Source organism: Monopterus albus, unplaced genomic scaffold (assembly GCF_001952655.1).
Source record: "Monopterus albus unplaced genomic scaffold, M_albus_1.0 scaffold98.1, whole genome shotgun sequence".
NCBI lineage: Eukaryota > Metazoa > Chordata > Actinopteri > Synbranchiformes > Synbranchidae > Monopterus > Monopterus albus.
In genome coordinates, this window is record NW_018127978.1 from 51938 (window position 1) to 72608 (window position 20671).

Here is a 20671-nt window from a genome sequence, read left to right on the forward strand (position 1 = left end):
AACATCATTGGTGTGGTCTCTGCATCACTCACTAACTTTCTTCTTTGCTCTTCAGCAGGTGTTCCCTGACTCCTCAAAAAGTGCTGACATCAGGTGTTTGGCTGAACATGGTTTGGTTTCACATCTACTGTAAATTTCTGCCCCAGAGTCAAAATAGTATTTTAGTTTCAGCTGAGTCCCTTTCATTTGGCTCTGCACGTTCTTACAGCATACACCTTGGACTTCATACACAGAGTAGCTGTTGTCGATTTTGTGTGTTAACAAACAATTAACAATGTTAAAAAGGGTTTAAAATCCAATTCAGACGCTGGATGGTTGATAATTAAGTCCCTTTATTAAACGTGGGCTAACAGATTAGAACACTGGTCTTCTCCAGGATGTCTGGACACACAGTGAAGCCAAACCAGTAAGTCATGATTCCACACAACCCAGTAGATACAATTCAGATGTTGCTATATCTGTTGCTATAAATGTTACAGTTTATTTTTATTGATTGATTATTTAATAATCAATCATTATCAGACTCTGAATACTGACATTGTTCTGTATTAACACTGCAGTGTAGCCAGAAGCTCTTCGATCTCGCCACACATTCGGTTTCTGTTTCTCTCTCTGATCCTTTCTAGAATACTGATGCTGTTCTTGCGGTAGAATGATTGTTGCGGTATCGCCGCTGCCATCATGTGATATTCTATCGACTTGTGGCTCTCTTTTCGAACAGATTGTAAATATTTAGCATAGTAGTTGTAAAGCATCTGAGATTCTTCAGGATCCAGATCACTTTCTAGCAGTTCCTGAAATATCTGGTCACCTTCAACTTGGAGGTTTGACTCTGAGTATAAGTTTGCAAGAGACAGTTTTTGTTTAAGTGAAGAATGAGGGTAGAGAGAAATCACTTCCCTATACAGAGCGATTGCTCTGTTTATCATGCTGTGCTCCGGTGGATTGTGCTTCTGTAGGAAGATTCTCTTTTTGTAGCAGAGTGCAGCACACCTCTTCAGATATCTTTCATCTGGATGTCTTTCCAGAGCCTCCTCTGCCCAATCAATAGCCTCATCCATAGACACATGCTTTCTGTAGAACCTTAGTAATGGTTTGATACCACTGTAGCTGCTAACTGGCTTTCTTAAAATTCTTCTGGCCAACTCACATGCTTCAGCCTCAATTTTTTGTCCATTTTTGGCACATGCCTCAAGGTAAAGCACAGCAAGAAACAAATTCTCTGGATCATGCTCCTTGGCAATTTTCATTTTCTCTAAGATGTCAGCCCCCAGCTTTTTGTTGCACTGTTTAAAGGCATTTACTAACACCAAGACATGGCTGGTCTGCCACTCCACCATGTCTGGCTGCATCCTGATGGCTCTCTGGAAGTAATCTGCAGCCAGCAGCTTCTGGTCTGCCTCGAACTTCATCAGGGTCCAGGCCTTTTCAGCGTAGACCTCTGGGTGCAGCTCGTCCTGCGATGGAGATGGGTATTTATTCAGCAGGGCGTCAACCTTTGACAGGTAAGCTTGGCTCTCTGCTTCTTCTCCCAGGTGGTGGTGCAGCCAAGCCTGGTTCCCGTAGTTCACCACCAACCAAGGACCCTCATCTGTGACAGTGTTTCTCATCTGGCGAAAGGCCTCTGCAGCCATGCTGAAGAATCTCCGGGCGTCATCAATTAACCCCAGCTGGTAGTGGATGTACCCCTGCAGGTTGTAAATGTGACCAAGCCAGCTGTAGCCCTCCTCAGTGCCAATGTCCTCCAACTTGTCCCTGAGACAGAAATGTTTGGACATGCTAGTGTCCAGATCCCAGGTGAAGTGGCACTGTAGGGACAGCAGTGTCGATGGACTCTGAGCAGCACTGCCAGAGATTACAAGTTTATTAAATCACATCTAACAGGACAGGATTATAATGTGCTCTGTGGCTTGTGATGTTTGGATAATCACTGTTTAAATCATGTGATGAAGGGAGGAAATATAATAAACAGTGTAAGACTGAAAAAAGACATGGGAAAATATCAGAAGCTACAAGGAAAGGAAGGAGAGAAGGAAAAAAGAAAAGAGGGAATCAGTTAAGAAATGAGGGCATAAGATAAAAGAGGCAAGTAAGAACGGAAGGGAAGAATCATAAATAACAAAGTGGATGAAAATTAATGGATAAATGTGGGAGAGAATACATGAATGGAGAAATGAATAGTGCCCAAGGTAAGGACAGGCAAAGGCCATAGGAAGATAAATAACAGGGGAAGCACCGAAGAAAGGGGGCTAAAACTGGGAGAATGAAAAATAAGAATGAATGACAGAAGGACCAAAAATAAGGGAGGAACCAATAAGCAAGGAAGAAGAGTGAAAGGGAAAAGAAAGAAATAGAACAAGAAGCTCAATAAAACAGGAAGAAAATAGAGAAAGGAGAGAAAAGAACAAAGCCATGTAAAATTAAATCAGTGACAGTGGATTCTAATTGTATACTACACAAAAAATATTACTTATTACAGATGTGACACAAAGAAGCAATGACTTACCTCATCTTCCAGCTGTTGCCTGCACTCAGTAGTTTTCTGAATATAAGTCTCTGATTCCTGCTCTCTATGTGTGCTGTTGTTTTGGCTGCTGCACCATAAAAATCAGTAATGTTCAACTTGTGCATTGTAAATGATGTTATGTTGGACACTAGATTTGGACTCGGTGGACTTTATTTTCCCAGTGTCAGACACCCACAACCACATATCTGGCATAGTGAAAAAGCACAGCAAGTGATGACTCACCAGGTCCACGTGAACACATCCTGGTCTCTCTTGATTTGTTTCTAGAGATTAAAGTCTTGTCTATGAATCCAGGTTTACCAAAATGATGGATGCTGCCTATAGGTTGCCATTATTACTCTCTACAAAACTATATCTTTTAAAAGTGGTCAACTCTGCCTTGGTGTTTATTTCCTGTGACATTTAATTGCCTATTTTGAGTATTGTTTTGCATGTTGCCATTTGTTTTTGCTGAACATGTCATAATCTAATCTGATCTGATCTGTCTCACTTTTCACTTCTGCTTGAGCAACATGACTGGCTGTTGTCAGATTCATTAACAGTATATCTGCTACCAGAGAAATGAGGTTTCAATTCACTGTACACTTTACTCTTTTGATTAAAAGATTTGAAAGATATCAACGCAATCGACATCATAGGGCAAAAGGTTGAAGTCCAAGTGAAGTAGTGAGTCACATATGCTGAACTCAGTGTTAGTAATTATTGAATTATGGGGATTCTATGTTGTACATGGACACAGGCAATTTTGGCTTCTGAAAGGACCAGACATTACTCCAAGGCTAAATATAGGACAAGAAGAATCATGTGATATGTTTCAGTATACACAGGAAATAACCTGTTGTTGATGGCAATAATGCTTCTTATGATAGGTTATAGCCAGGTTGTGAATAGGGCACAGTAATTTAAATAGTGTAATCTAAAAAATAGGTAAGCATCCAAATGGGCTTTGGGGGATCTGTAGAGAAATAGAAACAGTTGAGATGTGATGTTGGCCTGCAAAAAGTACACAGCAGAGCGGGGAGACATGATAAATGAGCTCAGGAGAAGTGTCTGGAATGCAGTCACAAAAAATACTGGATTTTAGGGGTCAAAACAGAAGGATTGTGTTGAACGTCCAAGTAAGAACTGGAGTGATTAAAAGAATTTAACGGGATGGAAATTTACAAGTTCAATGTCACCAAGAGATGGCAGTAATGCAACGTCTTGCATGCCAACTGCAAATAAACGCCAAAGAGGAGGAAGAAGAAGAAGAAGACGACGAAGAAGAAGAAAAAAAAAAACCCAACCCTTTAACAAACTTACGCTTGATTGCGTCACTGACCTGCGACCGATATACCGTGCATGTAGTATGCAGAAGAAGTTAAAAGCTAGTTTACTGGATTTTGCTGCTTGCTGCCAGATTAAAACGTTAATGCATGGATTAGTGACGACTCTGTGAGTAGCAATACCAATAAATGTACAGAAAAGAGACGACTGGAGTGTGTTAAAGTCCGGCTAACTGAGCTGGAAATGCCAACAGTAGTTACTCTGCTGGTGTAAAAATAGTCCACTTGCTATCTTTAGCTAAACTTCGTGGTTAGCTCAGCGAACTTAGCTGCTTCTGTGTCTTTCAGATGATGATGTGACAGCCAACCGTGTCTCAGTGTTCTTGTGGAGCAGTGCATGTCCCGGCCGCGGGAGGTGGAGGAGGGCAGGCGGAGGGTCTGAGCTCTGTGTCGGCAGCTGTGAGTGTCCGAAATGGAGACCTGGACCCCCAATCCCCGAGCCAAGCCTTTCATCCCGCGCCAACAACGGAGCTTGTATCTCACCTGGAAATATAAACTAACCAACAAGAGGACGATTCGTCGGTTTTGTCAGGTCTGTGAAACTGTCTTGTTGCGTCGAACGGTAACGTCACATGTTTTCTTGCATTTATGTTTGCAACGTTTCACACATGTATGAAACGTTGAGACTGTGTAATCCACAAACAAATGCAACTTAAAGCCCTCACTAGAAGTGAAATAAGATTTCAACGTGAAGACTGTTTTCCCGTCCTCAGGCTGGAGCTGTGCTGTTTCTGCTGATAACTGTCATAGTCAACATTAAACTCATCCTGGACACAAGAAGAGTAGCTAATGAAGATGCAGAAACTCAAGAATATGGTGAGAAACATGCCCAGGACTCATTTTGTCTATCTTTGTTTCACACTGTTTGTTGTTTCAGCATTTGGCTGAAATATCACGGCACAGTTGTATCTTTGTTTGGTCAGTCAGATCAGCCCTTGATATTTAAATAGGCTTACAAAGAGCTTTGGTAGCAGACACCTCTGGTCAGTAGTGTACAGGCCTTTCTATAGAGATATACCGTCTCAGCCGCCAGTATTTATTTTGTCCATATCATTAAGGATTTTGTCCTGAGTTTAGCCTTCATGGTCACAGAAACTCACTGGTCAAAGATTTTGTTGGAATTTGTAATAAGATCTGTATGAAGACTATCACTGAATTACTTGAGGTGATCAGGGTGTCCAGTGTAGTCTGTTTTCCTCTGTCAGTAGGTTCTAAATATGCATCGAAACTTTCTAATATTTAAAATGGTTAAAACTGTGACTCTAGATGAAGATTTCCCCAAATCTCTGCTGGACATATTTGGTGTCTTTGGAAACTTCAGGTTGTCCACAGGAACTTGGTGAGTTTGTACACTGATAGTTGTCAACATATGAATGTAAAGATGGACCTATAGGTGGGCCTGGCAGATAAAACTTCTTTTATCAAAGTATACATTTCCCTTTTTCTGGCTTTTCCAAGTTTGTTGTTGACAAAAACACTCAGAGATGGAGTAGAGAGTTGTGTTTTACTTGGGGAATTATTTGTTAACGCCAAACCTGTACTGAAGATGCTGTTTTGGGAACGGATCCAGTCTCGCCATGGTTTTATTGTGGATTTCCTAATTTTGGTTTTCTGTTCCTTTTAAAGAGGACATGATGCCCAACATGGATACACCACGCAGGTCAGCTAATGGACGCAAAGTGCTGGACATTGAGGTGTACTCCAGCCGCTCCAAGGTCTATGTGGCAGTGGATGGAACCACTGTGAGTTTGGTCATTTTAATCAATAATATTTTTGTGAGGCAGAAAGCACAAGCAATGAGAAGAGCAGACAGGTTGAAACAAACAACAGAGAAAATGACAGCTAAAAATAAAATTGTTACTTTAACTGTCTGTAATGTTCATGAACATTCATCACAAACTACAGGCCTAAACCCTGCATCAGCTTTGATGTCAACTGATGTCTCATAAAATGAAATGAAATGGGGTCATTGCACAAATGTACAAAGCAGCAATAAACAGTGATGTAACATTGTTAGGTTTATGTGTTTGTTTTTGATTTAGATCTGCTGTTTATTGTAGGTGTAATTTCTTTACACTGATTGCAGTTGGTAATTCAGTTGCAATGCTTAGCTCTCACTGATCAAAACATTAAACTCAGCCATTTTAGAAAACAGTTTGCCATCTCACCTAGATTATTTTAATTTGTTTTGATGGAGCTAGGCTAGCAGATTCCCCTGTGCTTGTACTTGTTTTGCTAAGCTAGCCTAAACATGTTTCAGCTCTGTCTCTGTAAAGGAGATGGAACTGATATCAATCTTCTCATCAGCCTCTGGAAAGTTGGCAAAATGTCAGCCTGTTCCTTTAGTCATGTAGTTTGAGCAGACCACTGGTAAAACCTTTCTTTATATTGCTCATCTCCTGTAGGTTCTGGAGGATGACATGCGGGAGCAGGGCAGAGGCATCCATGTGATAGTTCTCAATCAGGCAACAGTGAGCATCTGCTGCTTCTTCTTCCTGTCAAATGTTAACAAATGACTTTTCTTCCATTTCAGCATCACAAGTTTCATTTCAGACTACAGCTGAGACTGAAATTTTTATAACAATAATTCATCGTCTTACCCATTTTCTCACTGTATGGCTAGTTCGATAAAATTCCTGACTGTGCTGTCCAAAAAAAACAGCAGAGACTCAATTGAGTATTTAGGTTTTATGCAAATAAAGAAATAGAAGAAGAAGAAAAGGACAGTCTGCATGAAAACCCACTTCCTCTCCAAATTATTTCAGTTTTGTTCTGAAGTGGAGGAAAACCAAGAACATGGAGGCACAATTAATCTGTTTAATTAAAGGAGGGTCAGATAAATCAGTCACTGTATGTGTGTGTGTGTGAGTCTCAGGGTCATGTGATGGCTAAAAGGATATTTGACACCTACTCTCCCCATGAGGATGAAGCCATGATCCTCTTCCTGAACATGGTGACCCGGGGTCGAGTCCTCATCTTTACGATAAAGGTCAGTCAGTACTACTGTCTTGGTGACAAGTCAGCTTAGTTATTAATGTATATTCATGCAGATGGTTGACAAAAGAGAAATCTAACAGAATGTGTGTGGAATGTTGTTTTCTTCTGCAGGATGAGGGAACATTCCACCTGAAGGATGCTGCGAAGAACCTGCTGAAGAGTCTCGGCAGCCAGGCATCCCTCAACCTCAGCTGGAGGGACATGTGGACTCTGGTGGTGAAGAAAGGAGGTAGAGGAGTTAACACTCAGTGGTGTTTTATTATTTTATGTCATGATGTTTTGAGATGTGCATCTTCTGCTTCTACCCCCAGTACAGTAGTGAGTGTGCTTTTAGAAATTTCTCATGTTGACCTGCTGACTGTGTTTGAACATGTGTCCAGGTCAAGTGTATGGAGAGAAGCACTCGAAATCTCCAGCTCTGTCCACCTGGGGAGACCCGGTGCTTCTGAAGACCGAGGTGCAGCTCACTGCCTCTGAAGGTACGAGACGGTTCTAGCATGCTTAGAAAAGTGTAACATCCATCTAAAGGATCATGATGTGATGTTCCGTTATGGCAAGAACCAAACCAAAAGATCCTGGTTGTAAAATCAGAGCTACCCCTGCCTACCTCCTACTCTTTAACCCACTTGGAGAAGATTTCTTAAAAATTCTACATATGAAGTGGAATCTGTGTCCTGCAGAGGCAGAGTGCCACTGGGCAGACACCGAGCTGAACAGGAGGAGGAAGCTCTTCTGCAGCAAAGTGGAAGGATACGGTAGCATCTGCAGCTGCAAAGACCCAGCGCCCATCGAGTTCAGTCCTGACCCAGTAAGACACAAAACAATACTCCTTCATTCACTCTAGATAGAATAATGAATAATGCTCATCAGTTTCCCAGAGCTTAAAGTGTCACTCTGTCTTCTTGTTTTGTCCGACCAAAGTCCAAAGACATTTCTTTTCGCATCATATACAAAAAGCAGAAAATCCTCACATTGAAGAAGAAAGAGCTAGCAAATAATTTGGAATGTTTGGTTCGAAAGTGACTAAAATGTTTAAGAGCTACTTTTCTGTCAGATTACTTTTTTCCTGTTGGTGTGCTGCTGTAATCTAAATTAATCCAGTTTCAGAATTTGGATCTGAAAAATTGAGCTGTGACTGCAGTTCTCCAGAATGAAAGGAACATTATTAGCTGTAGCAGTACATTCTTGTATTGTGACTGAAATGACACTAAATATCTCAGTAAAACCATTAAATCCAGGCATCTTTGTGCATTAAGCTGTGCTGTCACTACAAAGCATGTCCTCTCACAGTACAAGCAGTTTGACACGGTCTGGAAGCATCTTGGATAACCAGTCGACTTAAAAGAAGTCACGCATGCAAAACAAGACTGGGGTGCTGTATTATTCCTGCCCTGCGCCATGTTTGGTTTGGTACATGCGTGTGTACCTGCTGTCCCATTACCTGCGTGACCTGATTTCTCCCAGTGATTTGAAATGTAGTCAAGTTTTACTTGCATTATTTTCTTTCTCCTTCCAGCTCCCTAACAATAACGTCTTCAATGTCCCTGTGGCTGTCATCGCAGGGAACAGACCCAACTACCTGTACCGGTAGGATCCGAAGACTAGTGATGCAAAAGGACTGTGAAGTTGTTGTTTTTCTATGAAAGGAAGTCAACACTTCAGAAACTGCTTCAGAATGTTGGGTTATTTTGTGATTTCAGTTACTTAGCACATTCTGTTTTCGACCACATTTAAAGTGGCGGTTATACCTGATTTTTAACTTGTCATCTATAAAATAAGTTCTTATTTGTTAGAATTTCATAGTTAAACTGCATTTTAACAAATGAACATACATGAGGCCCACAGACAGAAAATATTTCTCTTAGTAAATTACTTTCTGCTCTGCTGGATATTTTAATTTAAGCTCTACGAGCTGCAATAAGCTGCTGTTGTCAAAGCAGGATGAAGAAAGAAGGCGATCCCTTCATTACAAATACATTTGGTCTTATTAATATGAAGGAAAATGACCATTCACTTGTCAGCCCCTGGTAAATCACACAGTCATCCATCAGTACAGAGCCATTAGAAGAAATGACCCTCATTCCTCTTGTCTAAAACACAATTGCAACCAGTCGTCGTCTATTTTCAGGATGCTGAGGTCACTTCTTTCGGCTCATGGCGTCAACCCACAGATGATCACTGTCTTCATTGATGGATATTATGAGGTATCAGCTTTATTTCCACTTTAACTTTTAATCTCTCCACCCTTTCAACTTGGATGTCATTACATAGGAGAGTGAGTACACAAAATATTTGTTTTGTTTTTTTCCCCCGGTATCTTTCATAAGTATATCAACATGTCTGCATACACCAGTATGAGATGTTTCTGTCAGAACTGGGACAGTAGAGGTGAAACAAAACCATCTAATACAAAAGGGTATGTAGTGGGTTCAGAACATCACTAGTCAGAGGGTCCTGACTGACTAAGGGCTTGCTCACACCCCAGGCCTTGATGCTCAGTCCTGATATTTGTTTGTTCTGTTCTGTTTATGGTTCTGCTTCCCGTCCGTGTGTGTCAGTGCCATGTACCTGGCTCCGGTGTGAACACTGCTGAGCCAAATCATTTCAAAGACACAGCCCTCCTGATACATCATATTGAAAAACCGTTTCACCCATCTCATGTGTTGTTTATGACCCAGGAGCCTATGGATGTGGTGGAGCTGTTTGGACTGAAGGGGGTTCAGCACACACCCATCAGCATCAAGAACGCCAGAGTGTCCCAGGTAAACAACAGTTAGCTGCTCATGGACTCAGTGAGGTTCAATTACAAACCAGCACTTGTGATTTTGTTAAATGCATCATGCTTAACTATCACATAGATGAAACTGTCTTGAAGTTTAGTCCAACTTTAGCTCATTAAAGTAACTGAGAGCTCCAGCAGTTGTGCTTTTCTGTTGTGAACTCACCAACCGGTCTCTGCTCTCTGTCGCAGCACTACAAGGCGAGTCTCACTGCAACCTTCAACCTTCACCCAGTGAGTACTTGGTTTCTTTTTCCACAACAAAAACTTAATCTTTCATGAATGTCAGGCTGAGCAGTAATATGTAGGGTGTGTGATGTAAGTGAGCACTCCCCCAGCATGTTATTCTTTATTTTTTATCAGGATGCTAATTTTGCTGTCGTCTTAGAAGAAGACCTGGATATCTCCATCGACTTCTTCAGGTACGTACTCAGTGTGCACATCCACTGCTGAGTAGTTATCACAGTTACTTGATTGATTGGCACGAAATTATTCTGCATCTTTTTGATTGATTAATTAATTCAGTAAGTTGCTGAATGTTTGCTGTGTCCACCTAATGAGGAGCTGCTGGTTTTCTAAGAGAAACAACACACAAACGCCATAATAGAAACACAAGATTGATAAGACATTTACCCAAATTAATTTCATTTCTTTGTTAGTCTACAAATATCCTTGAGTGGTTTACACATTTCTGTTATCATTTGCTGGGACATCAGCTATGATGAATAATTTTTCATGAAAAGTTTGTTGTACCGAGCCTGTTCTCATCATGCACTGTGCTAAGTGTGGACTCCACTAGGTGGCAGCGTCTCCACAGTGATGAAGCTGCTCCAGCCTTCCTTTGCTGAACAGACTCCTCTTTGAACACTGTGTTTGCTCCTGTTGAAGCTCCAGCTCTGAAGTTTTGACTTGAAGTAGTTTGTTTTTTGTCATGTGACTTAGGTTTAAGACTTTAGACTGTCTGACTGTCAACAAACTGAGATATTACTTTACTGGTTGTTGGCTGGTGCCATTTTAGATCCAGATTGATTGGTCCAGAATGTGGTTCATATCTTGTACTCATATATTTTATTTGTTTTTGGCCTGAAAAATGTCTTTCAAGTATTATAGAGTGCTCTGTGGGTTATCTAGTGTCTGTCACTGTCAGGTTGCTGTTGCCCAGTGCAACACAGCAGTTTTAGTGTTGTGTGTTATATGTATTATGGTATTGTATGCACCAACGTCACCTTTGCTTTTGTTTTTCTTGCAGTTTTCTGAGTCAGTCCATCCACCTGTTGGATGAGGATGACAGTCTGTACTGTATCTCGGCCTGGAACGACCAGGTGACTGCTACTGCTGTACCTGCTCAGCTCTTATTTAGTTATCTGTGCCTGTCCCCTGTTTAACTCCTGTTCCTCCTCCTCTGTTCATCCCACACTTTTGCACATGTAGCTTACTTCAGGCTGGTTATCATTGCATAGGCATTTGCAGGAATCTTGTTTCCTTTCACCTGAAAATTAATGTTTTTGAGAAGCAGAGGTATTTCTCCTGTGGAGTTGCAAAATGGTAATAGACACCATGTTTATGCCATGGTGGACATCATCATCACAGTGTGATTCTGAGTGTGTGGCGGTAGTGACTGGAGAGTTTAAACATTGATGGTATTTTCAGATGCAGTAGTGGTAGTAATGAATATAAAGGAAACAGAAGAACATGTGATGAGGCGTTATCAGTTTTTTTTTCTGACCTGAGGGTATAAGTCGGTGTCACCCAGAGCAAGCGACACAAATCTGTACTTCTTACTCTGTTCCTACACATAGAAAAGAGAGTGTGACACACTTATTCAGATGTTGTTTCAGTTCATCTTCCTCCTGCCCTAAAGCAGCTTCTGTTACTTCCTACCTATTGAATGGGACAACTTGATGCCCTTGGAATAGCTGCATGTGTCATTGATAGCTGCTGCTGTTGTTATACAGGGCTATGAGCACACCGCAGAGGACCCGGCCCTGCTCTACAGAGTGGAGAGTATGCCCGGCCTGGGCTGGGTGCTGAAAAAGAGCATCTACAAGGACGAACTGGAGCCAAAGTGGCCGACACCTGAGAAGGTGCAGACAACCCCACCTCTACCCTCCAGTTTGTTTTCTAGTCTGCCAGTGGTTTCAGTTCATGTCTATAAAAATCACACACAAGCATCACACAGTGTAGCAGGGAGCTGTTTGCTAACAGTGGTTGAGTGCAGCTCATCACAGCCAAGCTGCGCACGCCTCAGCTCGGCAGGGCCAACTCATGACATTTCACCATTATTGTGTTTACAACATATTTTGCTGCCCCCAAGTGGCCAAAAGAGAAAATACAACTTTAAATATATGTGTGTGCAACAGCAGTTGTGAGCAGGGACCAACACTAACGTCCTGGAGCCAATAACTTGCCAGTCAAAAGTGTATTTCTTCATAAGCTACACTACACTGAAGAAGAAAAGCAACAATCGAACACAGACATGCTAAAACTGTTTTGGTTGACTTGTGATTAAAGAATGGCAGCTGTGATGGTTTATCCATCTGCTGCAAGTTTTAAATATCTCCATGCTGAAGTGTGCATGAAGAAGTTTGTAGTTAAGGGGTTAAAATGTGTTAAAATACCTGCTTGGTTCTTTAACTGTGTGAGAGAGATTGTGCTGGAGATGTTATATCTGTGGATAAACTCCTGCAGCTGTGGGACTGGGACATGTGGATGCGAATGCCAGAGCAGAGGAAAGGCCGAGAGTGCATCATCCCTGATGTATCACGCTCCTACCACTTTGGCATCATTGGCCTCAACATGAATGGCTACTTCCATGTAAGATCTGGAAATGTTTTTTTAGATTTTAATAAAGCTCCATACAAGTTAAAACCCACAACCAAGCTTAACTATGAGAGCCTAAATTTATCAGAATAACATAGTTTACCAATCATAATTGAGGTTTCTGTTTGTTTAGCAGCTTTAACAGACAGAATATTGCCTAGTGATGTTTAGGTGAAGATATTTTGCTTTAATCAACTGATATTTCAATGATTTCTTTGTTTCATATAATCGTTTCTCATTGGCTTGTCTGGTCATACAGTTTATCCCTGACTTTTCTGTCATACAGGAGGTTTATTTCAAGAAGCACAAGTTCAATACTGTTCCCAATGTGCAGCTGAAGAATGTTGACAGGTGTGTACACCAGAACATGTGGAGTCATGCTGTTTGTCTCATGATGAGCTCTTGAATAGTTTCTGAAATTGGAATTACAGTCTTGATGTGCTTGTGCTTCACAGCTTGAAGAAAGATGCTTATGAAGTGGAGATCCAGAACCTTCTGAAGTGAGTCATGCATCAGTGTCACTGATCCTGTAGATGCTGTATGATTGAGGAAAGGCTACAGAATGGCTGCTGTAACTGTGTGTGTGATTTTAGAGAAGCCGAGGTGCTGGACCACTCCAAAAACCCCTGTGAGGACTCGTTCCTGCCAGACTCTGAGGGGAAGGTCTATGTCATGTTCATTAAAATGGAAACAGAGTTGGACACATCCACCTGGACTGAGCTGGCCAAGGTACACATTCTAAACTTAGTCATAAGTTCTTGTGGCTTAAGAGCAGTTTTAAAACACTGACAGTGACTATGTAAGAAGTACTGTTGCTGCCAAACAGTATCATTTAAATCCAAGTGAATTCAGAGCAAAAACTGTTTTTATTGGTCAGACATCTCACTAGTATTTTTAAGTCTGATCCTAACTGTCATGACTATATGGCCAGCTGAATTCCATTTTCTTCTTTTGTTGTTGTCTCTCTAATATGATCTCTGAAACGAACCTCTTCCATCTATAAAGAGCCAGATATGTCAAAGCATTCTTGTCTTGTCTCTCCTGTTCAGTGCCTGCATGTTTGGGACCTGGATGTCCGAGGGTACCACAGAGGTTTGTGGCGGCTCTTCAGGAAGAGAAATCATGTCCTGGTGGTAGCTGTGCCAATCTCGCCATACTCGTAAGTAAAGTCTAAGTTATGCTTTGCGCTCCATCATAGATGTCGGCTGTTGCGCTAATCACATCATCTCCCTGTGTCCATACGTGGCCCAAACTTTGAGAAGCAGACTACACCTTTTACGAGCACGTCCAGCTACGCAGGCACCCAGTGTAGTATCAACAGAAAAGTCTGAAGTATATTATGCTGCTGTACACACGGGTGATATCTTTATGTCCTCCTTATGTTTTTAGAATACCTGAACTGTAGGGTGTGGGAACATGATGACATGTAACGTCCTGCTGCACCGTACCACCTTGTTGTCCTATATGATGGTTTGTGCAGCACACAGCTTATTTAGGTTACATCATGATTCCCAGGGTCAGTGCATTCCACCTAGTTCATACTTGCCGTTCTCACTCGTTTGCCTGGTGGCACTCCCCAAATATGGCGTCACAACTGCTTGTGCTCACTGGTGTCGTTTCAACTGGTCGTGCACCTCCCAGTTTTTGTAACTCTGTGCGGCTAGAAAAGTAGGAAATGGACAAACTGGGAGCAACAGCGTGTGAGCAGCTTTGTCTCTACGACCCTGTACAAACGTCTGTGACTTGGTGTGCTAGCTAGGTAGAAAGCTAGCTAGCACACCACATCGTCTACCACACAAGCATTCATTCAGCTGTTCTGTAGGTTTGATATCTGCTGGCTAGCTATCCGGCAAGCTACAGAAGTATTTCCTGTAGATTTTCTGCTATTGCTATTCCAGTGTCGAGTTCATTTTCAGTAAAATATTAACAGTTCTTTATTTGTTATCATTTGCCCAGAAGTCTTATTTATAAATAATTTGAGAAGATATAGCCCCTACTGATAGTGATACCACCAACACCAGTAGCAAACACAACAAATATGTCACTGTCTTTCTTTTTCTTTCACCGCTGCCTGTCCACTCTCTGGCTTCCTGTCTGTCCACTCTGTCTCCACTTTGTCTCATGACCAGTGTGAAGAAACCAGCCAGTGTCACTCCCATTCACTTAGAGCCTCCACCCAAAGAAGAGGGAGCACCAGTGGAGCAGATGTAGACCTGAAGTTAGACACTTTAATAAGCCCAGGCCTTAACTCTTCTTCACCTTTCTCCACCAACAATCACTAATAGCCTGGGACCTTCAGCTATGAAACAAACTTTTCCTAGATGTTGAACTTGCATATGAGGATACCTGGGAAATGGAGTCCTGCTGTTTTTTTCGCCTCCTTAAACATGGATGGATTAACACTACAAGCTGCACTACTACATCTGTCCACTGGTTAGAAGATGATGGTCAAACCGGTTTTGGTTAAATGTGTGATGGCACAACTGACACTGGGTATTACTGTCAACCTCTTTTTCTGTTTCCCTGACAGCTGTGGGGTGGTCCACAGTCAGTTAAATTTTCAATTCAAGCTCAAACTTTTCAACAAGAACAGTACAAATGACAGTTTTCTCCAGTTTTTTTTTTTAACCACTCAATGCTTAGTCCATCGTGTACATATGTCTTTAACTTATCTCTATTTATGAATCAAAAAGTGGTTTGTTTGCTTTTTCATCCAACCCACTTTTTCCAAGAACACTGCATTTTTTTTAGAATCTAACGTTTACAGATAATGAAGTAATGTATATACATGCCAATATATTTTTTGATAAAATTAAAAGGGTCAGCATATTTTCAGCATTAGATATTGAGTGTGAGTGGAAGAGTTTATAACAGTCCTGTGGGTTTTATGGACTGCTTAGGTCAGCTGCCTTGGGTCAGGCTTAATGAGGAAAAACAAACATGGTAAAATATTCCATTTTTACACCAAACAGTACACTGCAAGTTTATACAGGAATAATGCAGTTTATGTCTGCTCTGGTTGTACCATGGTTTGGTTTTCTGCTAGTGAGTACATTCACTAAGGGTGGGTGTTGATACAGAACACGACTGTCTGGTCCTGAAAATGACTTGGCACCCAAATCTGGATATCTTGTCAAAACAACACTACTAATAAAGAGTTTCAGCTGGAATTTACACCAGAAAAGTGTAAAAATCCAAGCATTTTAATTTTTAACTTCAAAATGATCAAAGTAGTTTTTTCTGCTTTACCAAAATGTAATGGCATTTTGCTGCTACTGTTAAGTACTAATTAGAAATGTTGTGTTCCTTGGGATTGGGATGTGTCCCTGTAGTGACATTGGCCAGGTTGTATGCTCCTCATATAGTCAGAATCCTGAGAGGCCACCTGGGTAGTTGCAGGCTTCAGGTAACTGCAGTTACCACGTTACAGGAACGCAGATATTACAATGGCCCTCGTGTATTTTATGACCTCAACAGCTGCTGCTGCAGTTTTAACTTATCTTTGCTACATCCAGCAATGTGAGGAGGTACTTATTTGCCTTTTGCTTTCCCTGTGGGTTTCTCTTTGTTTTTTTTGTTTGTTTTTGTTTTTTTGCCTCCAAACCTCCCTTCTTTTTCCACAACCAAAAGAAGCAGCTGTTTTGAATGGGGTGTTTTTGTTTATAGCTTATACTTCCACCTTCTAGCTCTTCTTCCTTCAGGTTCTGAATGGCGAATACTGATACCACCCCCTGCTCGTAGAGGGAGTTATCTCTGTTACGCAGGTGCAGAGTGTACATTCTTGTTGGCTGTGACCTGTGCGGTGTGTTCAAATGACACTTTTTCAACCCGACTGGCCCAGAAGAAGGTGACATGAGGGACTCAACAGCCGACCTACATCGCTGCTAGTTCTTTCAGGTCGGCTTCTTATGTCTCTGCCTTTAAACAGCTAAAATCTGTAATACAGAAGCTAATGGTGAACATAGTTGTGACTGCTGCATTAGGTTCATTACCTGAAAATCACACCTCAGTTATTTTTCAAAACAACAGGCAGCCTTTCTCGTTAGTCAGCCTTAAACTTCAGTCATGGGGGAAATGATTCTGTGGCTCTCGTGTTGACTCTGAAAACAGTTTGTCCAAGTTGATGGTGATTGGCCCTGTTATCTGGCCATAAGAGGACTTACAATTATCTTACATGTACCAAACCCGCATCACAATTACTTGAATAAATAAGTGCTTCTTTTGGTGAATGGTTTGTTTTCATACAGTGTAGAGCAACAACAACACTAACATCTTACTGCAAAACCTGGATGACGTTTTTCCTCAATACAGTGTACCACATTTCAGCATTTATACATATTGTGTAAACAGTAAATGCTTTATAACAAACAAATTTAAGGCCGTTTTTAAGTGTTTAGTGTGTGTATTTGTGTGTTCAGACAACCACATTCAACTGTCTGCTCCAAGATCATCCTGTCAGAAAGAGTCCGTTACTGAGCAGTATTACACTCCTTGTTATGACTGAATGAACAAATATTTGTGTCCTGGATGTTTCACTTTTGTTTTAAGACGATGAGGATAGAGATCATTTTTGTCTTTCATGTAACTCCAGTTTCTGTGGTGGTATGTGTGCTGCTTTTTGACCCACAAGGGTTTCACAAAATAAGTTGTTTTCTCAGCAATACAGTTGTTTTTGTTTAATCCTAATGCTTTATTTAATAATTTTGAAAAATACTGGAAGGTACCATTAGGAGCAACAGTGGACATACTGTAACTTTCAGATGCGGTTTAATATATGTATGAGGTCCTTGATCTTTTATCAAATAAATGAATAAAGATGTTTTTACTGAGGTTTCATAATGCTTGTTTCTCTTTTGAGACTGAACTGTTTGCTGTTACAGTAACAGAAGGATTAATAGTGGCGCATAGTATTCATGGACTAAGCCTGGCGCTGTCATCTTGTAGATATTCTAAGCTCAGATGTCTGCGCTTGTGTGGCCCAGTGCTGCTAGCAGATTTCCCAGGAGAATGTCGAGCAAAGCGACAGTGAGAGGAAAGCCGTGCGCTGAGGGAAATGTATGCAAATCCTCAAGGCTCAGTGGTTTTCTGCAGCCACTGAGGTTGACCATGGATAAATGTGGTTTCTTGTCCTTTGACCGCTGACTTTCTTGACCTATGATGGCATAAAGCTAAAAAGAATTTGCTCTTAAGTTATTGTATGTTGTTAATGAAGTAATTGGAAATAAAATGTGGATCGTTGTCTTTTAAAGCCTGAGCTTTACATTTTGAAGGAGATTTTCCCACCTTCATTTCCCTTTGTTTCACTACTGTGTAAGACTGGACTTGAAACTGTGAGTGTAGTAATCTATCGCAGCCAACAGAGTATTGGCTTTTTGTGCTGTCAGACTCATGATATTGTTTGCTAATACACTGCAGATTTTTACAAGCTGGTACATCTGAAAACATCAGTCCATTCCTATAGCACCCTAGACCATAGAAGGGCCCACCAGCACCTGGGGTTAGGGCCTGTTTTAGAAGGATGGCAAGGCGTTTTAGGTCTGGTAGAGTCTAAATCAGCTCCATTTGCTTCCATGTCTGCAGCGGTTTGCCTGCCAGTTTGTTTCATATCTGGCAGCCTGTGGTGACAAAATGGTACTGGGCCAAATGGGCGGCAGGAGTGATCACACAGGCCAAAACTCAAGAGTTTTTGCTCTGCAACAGAAATTTCAAAGGAGAATATCTTGGTCATAGCACCTTTTAACCTGTTGACATATTATGGCCAAAAATGTTCCATACAGTTCCTTTTAGATGGCTTTTTTTAATCTAGACTTTGTATAACGTGGTAAAATGCTGACTTATCCTCAGTTCAAGAACAATTTATTTACTGAAAACCTTAGTTCCTCTGTGGAAACTGTGCAGTTTATCCTTATAGCTTGTGCTTAATGAAACTATGCCATCGCATTCAAAGCTGAAAAAGCAATGTTGACCATGGATCAAATAGCATGTAAGTTGAGAGGGAAACTTCTGTTACACAAAAGATGGTAATTGTCAGGCCTTTTACTGAATTGCATTTACACAGCTTTGTGTCACAATGTATGTAATCAGGGCAGGAGATGGAACACTAATGAATAGTTTACAGGACAAAAGATGTACTGAGCTCTGCTGCTTCCTTTCATGTGTGCAGTCTGTCCTACAGAGGAAGCAGATTTTCAAACAGTGTAGACAGGTACAGTCTTTAAACAAGGATAATGGTGGCCATAAGGGCATGGTAAACAGTCCTATACAGTGCTTTTCTATGTAAGAAAGCACACTCGGAGTGCTTTACACTATTAGCCCATTCACCCACTGGTGCGTGCGCACGCACGCACACACACACACACACACACACACACACACACACACACACACACACACAGGTGATATAACTTGGGGCTTGGGGCAGCCTGGGTTTAAGAGTTGTTTATTGTTTCCATAACAAATGTAAACCCAGTTCTCACTTCTTACTGATGTTTCATGTCCATCCAGGTGCTCCAGCTGTCAGTCACCCAATATTGCCTATGAGGAAAACATGCTGGTGTGTGCCTGTTGCTGCTGCACACAGGTGAATGACAGCAGTGTGAAACCAAGCTAGGGCTACCAAGCTCTGTAGAGCTGCTCAGTGGGTTTGTCACAGTGACTGACTACTTTCAAATTACAGATCAACCAATTTATTGTTAATTTAAAAAAGATGTGTAGAAAGCGCTGAATGTCATAACCCAAAATAATAATAGTTCAAAGAACAACTACCTCAGTGCACTTTGTTTGAAGTATTTACACTTTGTTGGTGTTCATATGAGGGCAGGAAGTGTTATAAAATATAAAATATAAAGCATCAAAAACGTGACTTCACAGTAAATCTAAACTTTTCTCTGAAAGATGAAGAAAATGGAAACAGTTATGTGAGTGAGAGCGTGAACATGATGTTGCTAAATTTTGGTTTTCATCTGTTGCAAGTCATGTTTTCAAGTCCGAAGGAGTCTCAGCTGACACTGTTGTCCAGGTGGCAGTACAGGTACATGGACACAATCATGGCAGCAATCTGAGGAAGCAATACAGACTTAATTATGTTGTGGCATTATTTTTTACTCAAACCAGACTATGGCTGAACTATGAAATTGCGTGTGATCATATTTACTGAGGAGTTGCAGTGGAGAAACAGAGGAACTGCAGCACCACAGGAATTTGAATTTGGTCTCATGCAATATGTATTTTGAAGTGTTCCCATTCAGGGATGCAAAAGTCAGGGAGGAGAGAATGGAAATGTATACAAATACCCTCAGTGCCTGATTTGCCACGGCCGCCACAGAGAGAACTGCAGCTGAAACTTAACGTCAGGAGAAAGCAGGTGGAAACTCTGTGGCCTTGCTGCCAGCGTGGCAGCTGTTGGGTGTCTGAGATCTCTCTGGTGTTGTCAAAATCTTTGAGCACCATGTTTCAAAGTTTCTTCAGAAAATGTTGCCATTTTCATTTGTCTTACCTCCAGTAGTCCAGTTCCTGCGGCGACGCCTCCCACGATGTTGGCATGCTTTTTGAGCGTCTCCAGGAGGTGTGGAAAACAGCCCTGAAGAAGAAACACAACATAAACGTCAGTTCTCACGTCACCTTGATACCCACTGACCAAGAAACAGGTGAAGGTGCCAGAGGCCAGATTCACAGCTTCTGTTGTATTATAGCCTAAAACACACGTCCAGCTGCCTGCAACTGTTGAATGTTGTTTTGAGCCACTTGACCGTGTTCAGTATGATCAGAAGGAAAAGTCGCAGGTTTTCAGCGTCAGTCAGTTTCCTACTTTGTTTGACTGGTATTCCAAAATAAGAATGATATTTTTAGCCTTGTGAACATTGGGGCTTTGGAACAAACGACAGTGGTGTTGGTTGTTCCAGCATGTTAGTCCAGACTAAAATCTCTCAGCTGTTTGATAGGTTGAGATAAACCTTCATACACCGGTGAAATCAGGACACTGCCGTGTGGACTGAAGTAGCTGGATATCAGACTACCAACCTACGAGTGGAGGACGACCCACTCTACCCACTGATCCACAGCTGCTAAGTCTTAAAATGGACTTCTAGTTTTTTTTCTAATTTGCTTTAGATTGTTCTTAGTTAATTTATATTGTTAAATGTTTTGTTAAAAATTCACATTCTCTTTGTCGTTCCTTTTGTGAGATGGTGAACATGGTACAGTACATGCTGCACACGAGCACGC

At 41.4% G+C, this 20671-nt stretch overlaps 3 protein-coding genes across 13 annotated transcripts in view; 1 reads left to right on the plus strand and 2 right to left on the minus strand.

The window, feature by feature from the left end:
* Nucleotides 1-548: 548 nt before the first annotated feature.
* Nucleotides 549-3421, minus strand: LOC109965297 (interferon-induced protein with tetratricopeptide repeats 1-like). Its single transcript, XM_020609200.1, has 2 exons — nt 2507-3421; nt 549-1845 (listed from the first exon to the last, which is right to left on the minus strand). Exons 1-2 carry the CDS (start codon nt 2629-2631, stop codon nt 549-551), a joined length of 1422 nt encoding a protein of 473 aa, XP_020464856.1. The 5' UTR covers nt 2632-3421.
* A 390-nt stretch (nt 3422-3811) lies between these two features.
* pomgnt1 (protein O-linked mannose N-acetylglucosaminyltransferase 1 (beta 1,2-)) lies at nt 3812-20010 on the plus strand. Of its 6 annotated transcripts, XM_020609040.1 has the most exons (23): nt 3812-3961; nt 4141-4384; nt 4566-4668; nt 5479-5594; nt 6258-6323; nt 6722-6841; nt 6961-7078; nt 7230-7328; nt 7530-7657; nt 8366-8436; nt 8978-9053; nt 9528-9611; nt 9821-9862; nt 9992-10050; nt 10878-10950; nt 11584-11712; nt 12317-12442; nt 12735-12799; nt 12904-12948; nt 13042-13177; nt 13498-13607; nt 18953-19028; nt 19950-20010. In XM_020609040.1, exons 2-23 carry the CDS (start codon nt 4265-4267, stop codon nt 19950-19952), a joined length of 1965 nt encoding a protein of 654 aa, XP_020464696.1. In that variant the 5' UTR covers nt 3812-3961; nt 4141-4264; the 3' UTR covers nt 19953-20010. The 6 variants fall into 6 exon arrangements, with proteins under 6 accessions (XP_020464696.1, XP_020464693.1, XP_020464694.1 ...); XM_020609037.1 differs by lacking the exon at nt 19950-20010 and having other exon boundaries at nt 18953-19082; XM_020609038.1 differs by lacking the exon at nt 19950-20010 and having other exon boundaries at nt 6728-6841; nt 18953-19082.
* The window catches only part of tspan1 (tetraspanin 1), a 16033-nt gene continuing 14781 nt past the window's right edge, over nt 19420-20671 (minus strand). For all 6 annotated transcript variants that reach the window (XM_020609043.1, XM_020609044.1, XM_020609048.1 and 3 more), the window contains 2 exons: nt 19944-20027; nt 19420-19505 (listed from right to left, as the gene is read on the minus strand). In XM_020609043.1, coding sequence (XP_020464699.1) covers nt 19446-19505; nt 19944-20027 — 144 coding nt within the window. In that variant the 3' untranslated portion in view covers nt 19420-19445. The remainder of the gene's footprint in view (nt 19506-19943; nt 20028-20671) is intronic.

Bases quoted from the DNA above. Each gene is read 5' to 3' on its own strand.
- LOC109965297 (XM_020609200.1), bottom strand. From the start codon at position 2,631: ATGCACAAGTTGAACATTACTGATTTTTATGGTGCAGCAGCCAAAACA. The intron at 1,846-2,506 runs GTAAGTCATTGC...AATCTCTGGCAG, and splicing joins GGCAACAGCTGGAAGATGAG to TGCTGCTCAGAGTCCATCGA.
- pomgnt1 (XM_020609037.1), top strand. From the start codon at position 4,265: ATGGAGACCTGGACCCCCAATCCCCGAGCCAAGCCTTTCATCCCGCGC. The intron at 6,324-6,721 runs GTGAGCATCTGC...TGTGTGTGTGAG, and splicing joins TAGTTCTCAATCAGGCAACA to TCTCAGGGTCATGTGATGGC. The intron at 13,608-18,952 runs GTAAGTAAAGTC...ATGTCCATCCAG, and splicing joins GTGCCAATCTCGCCATACTC to GTGCTCCAGCTGTCAGTCAC.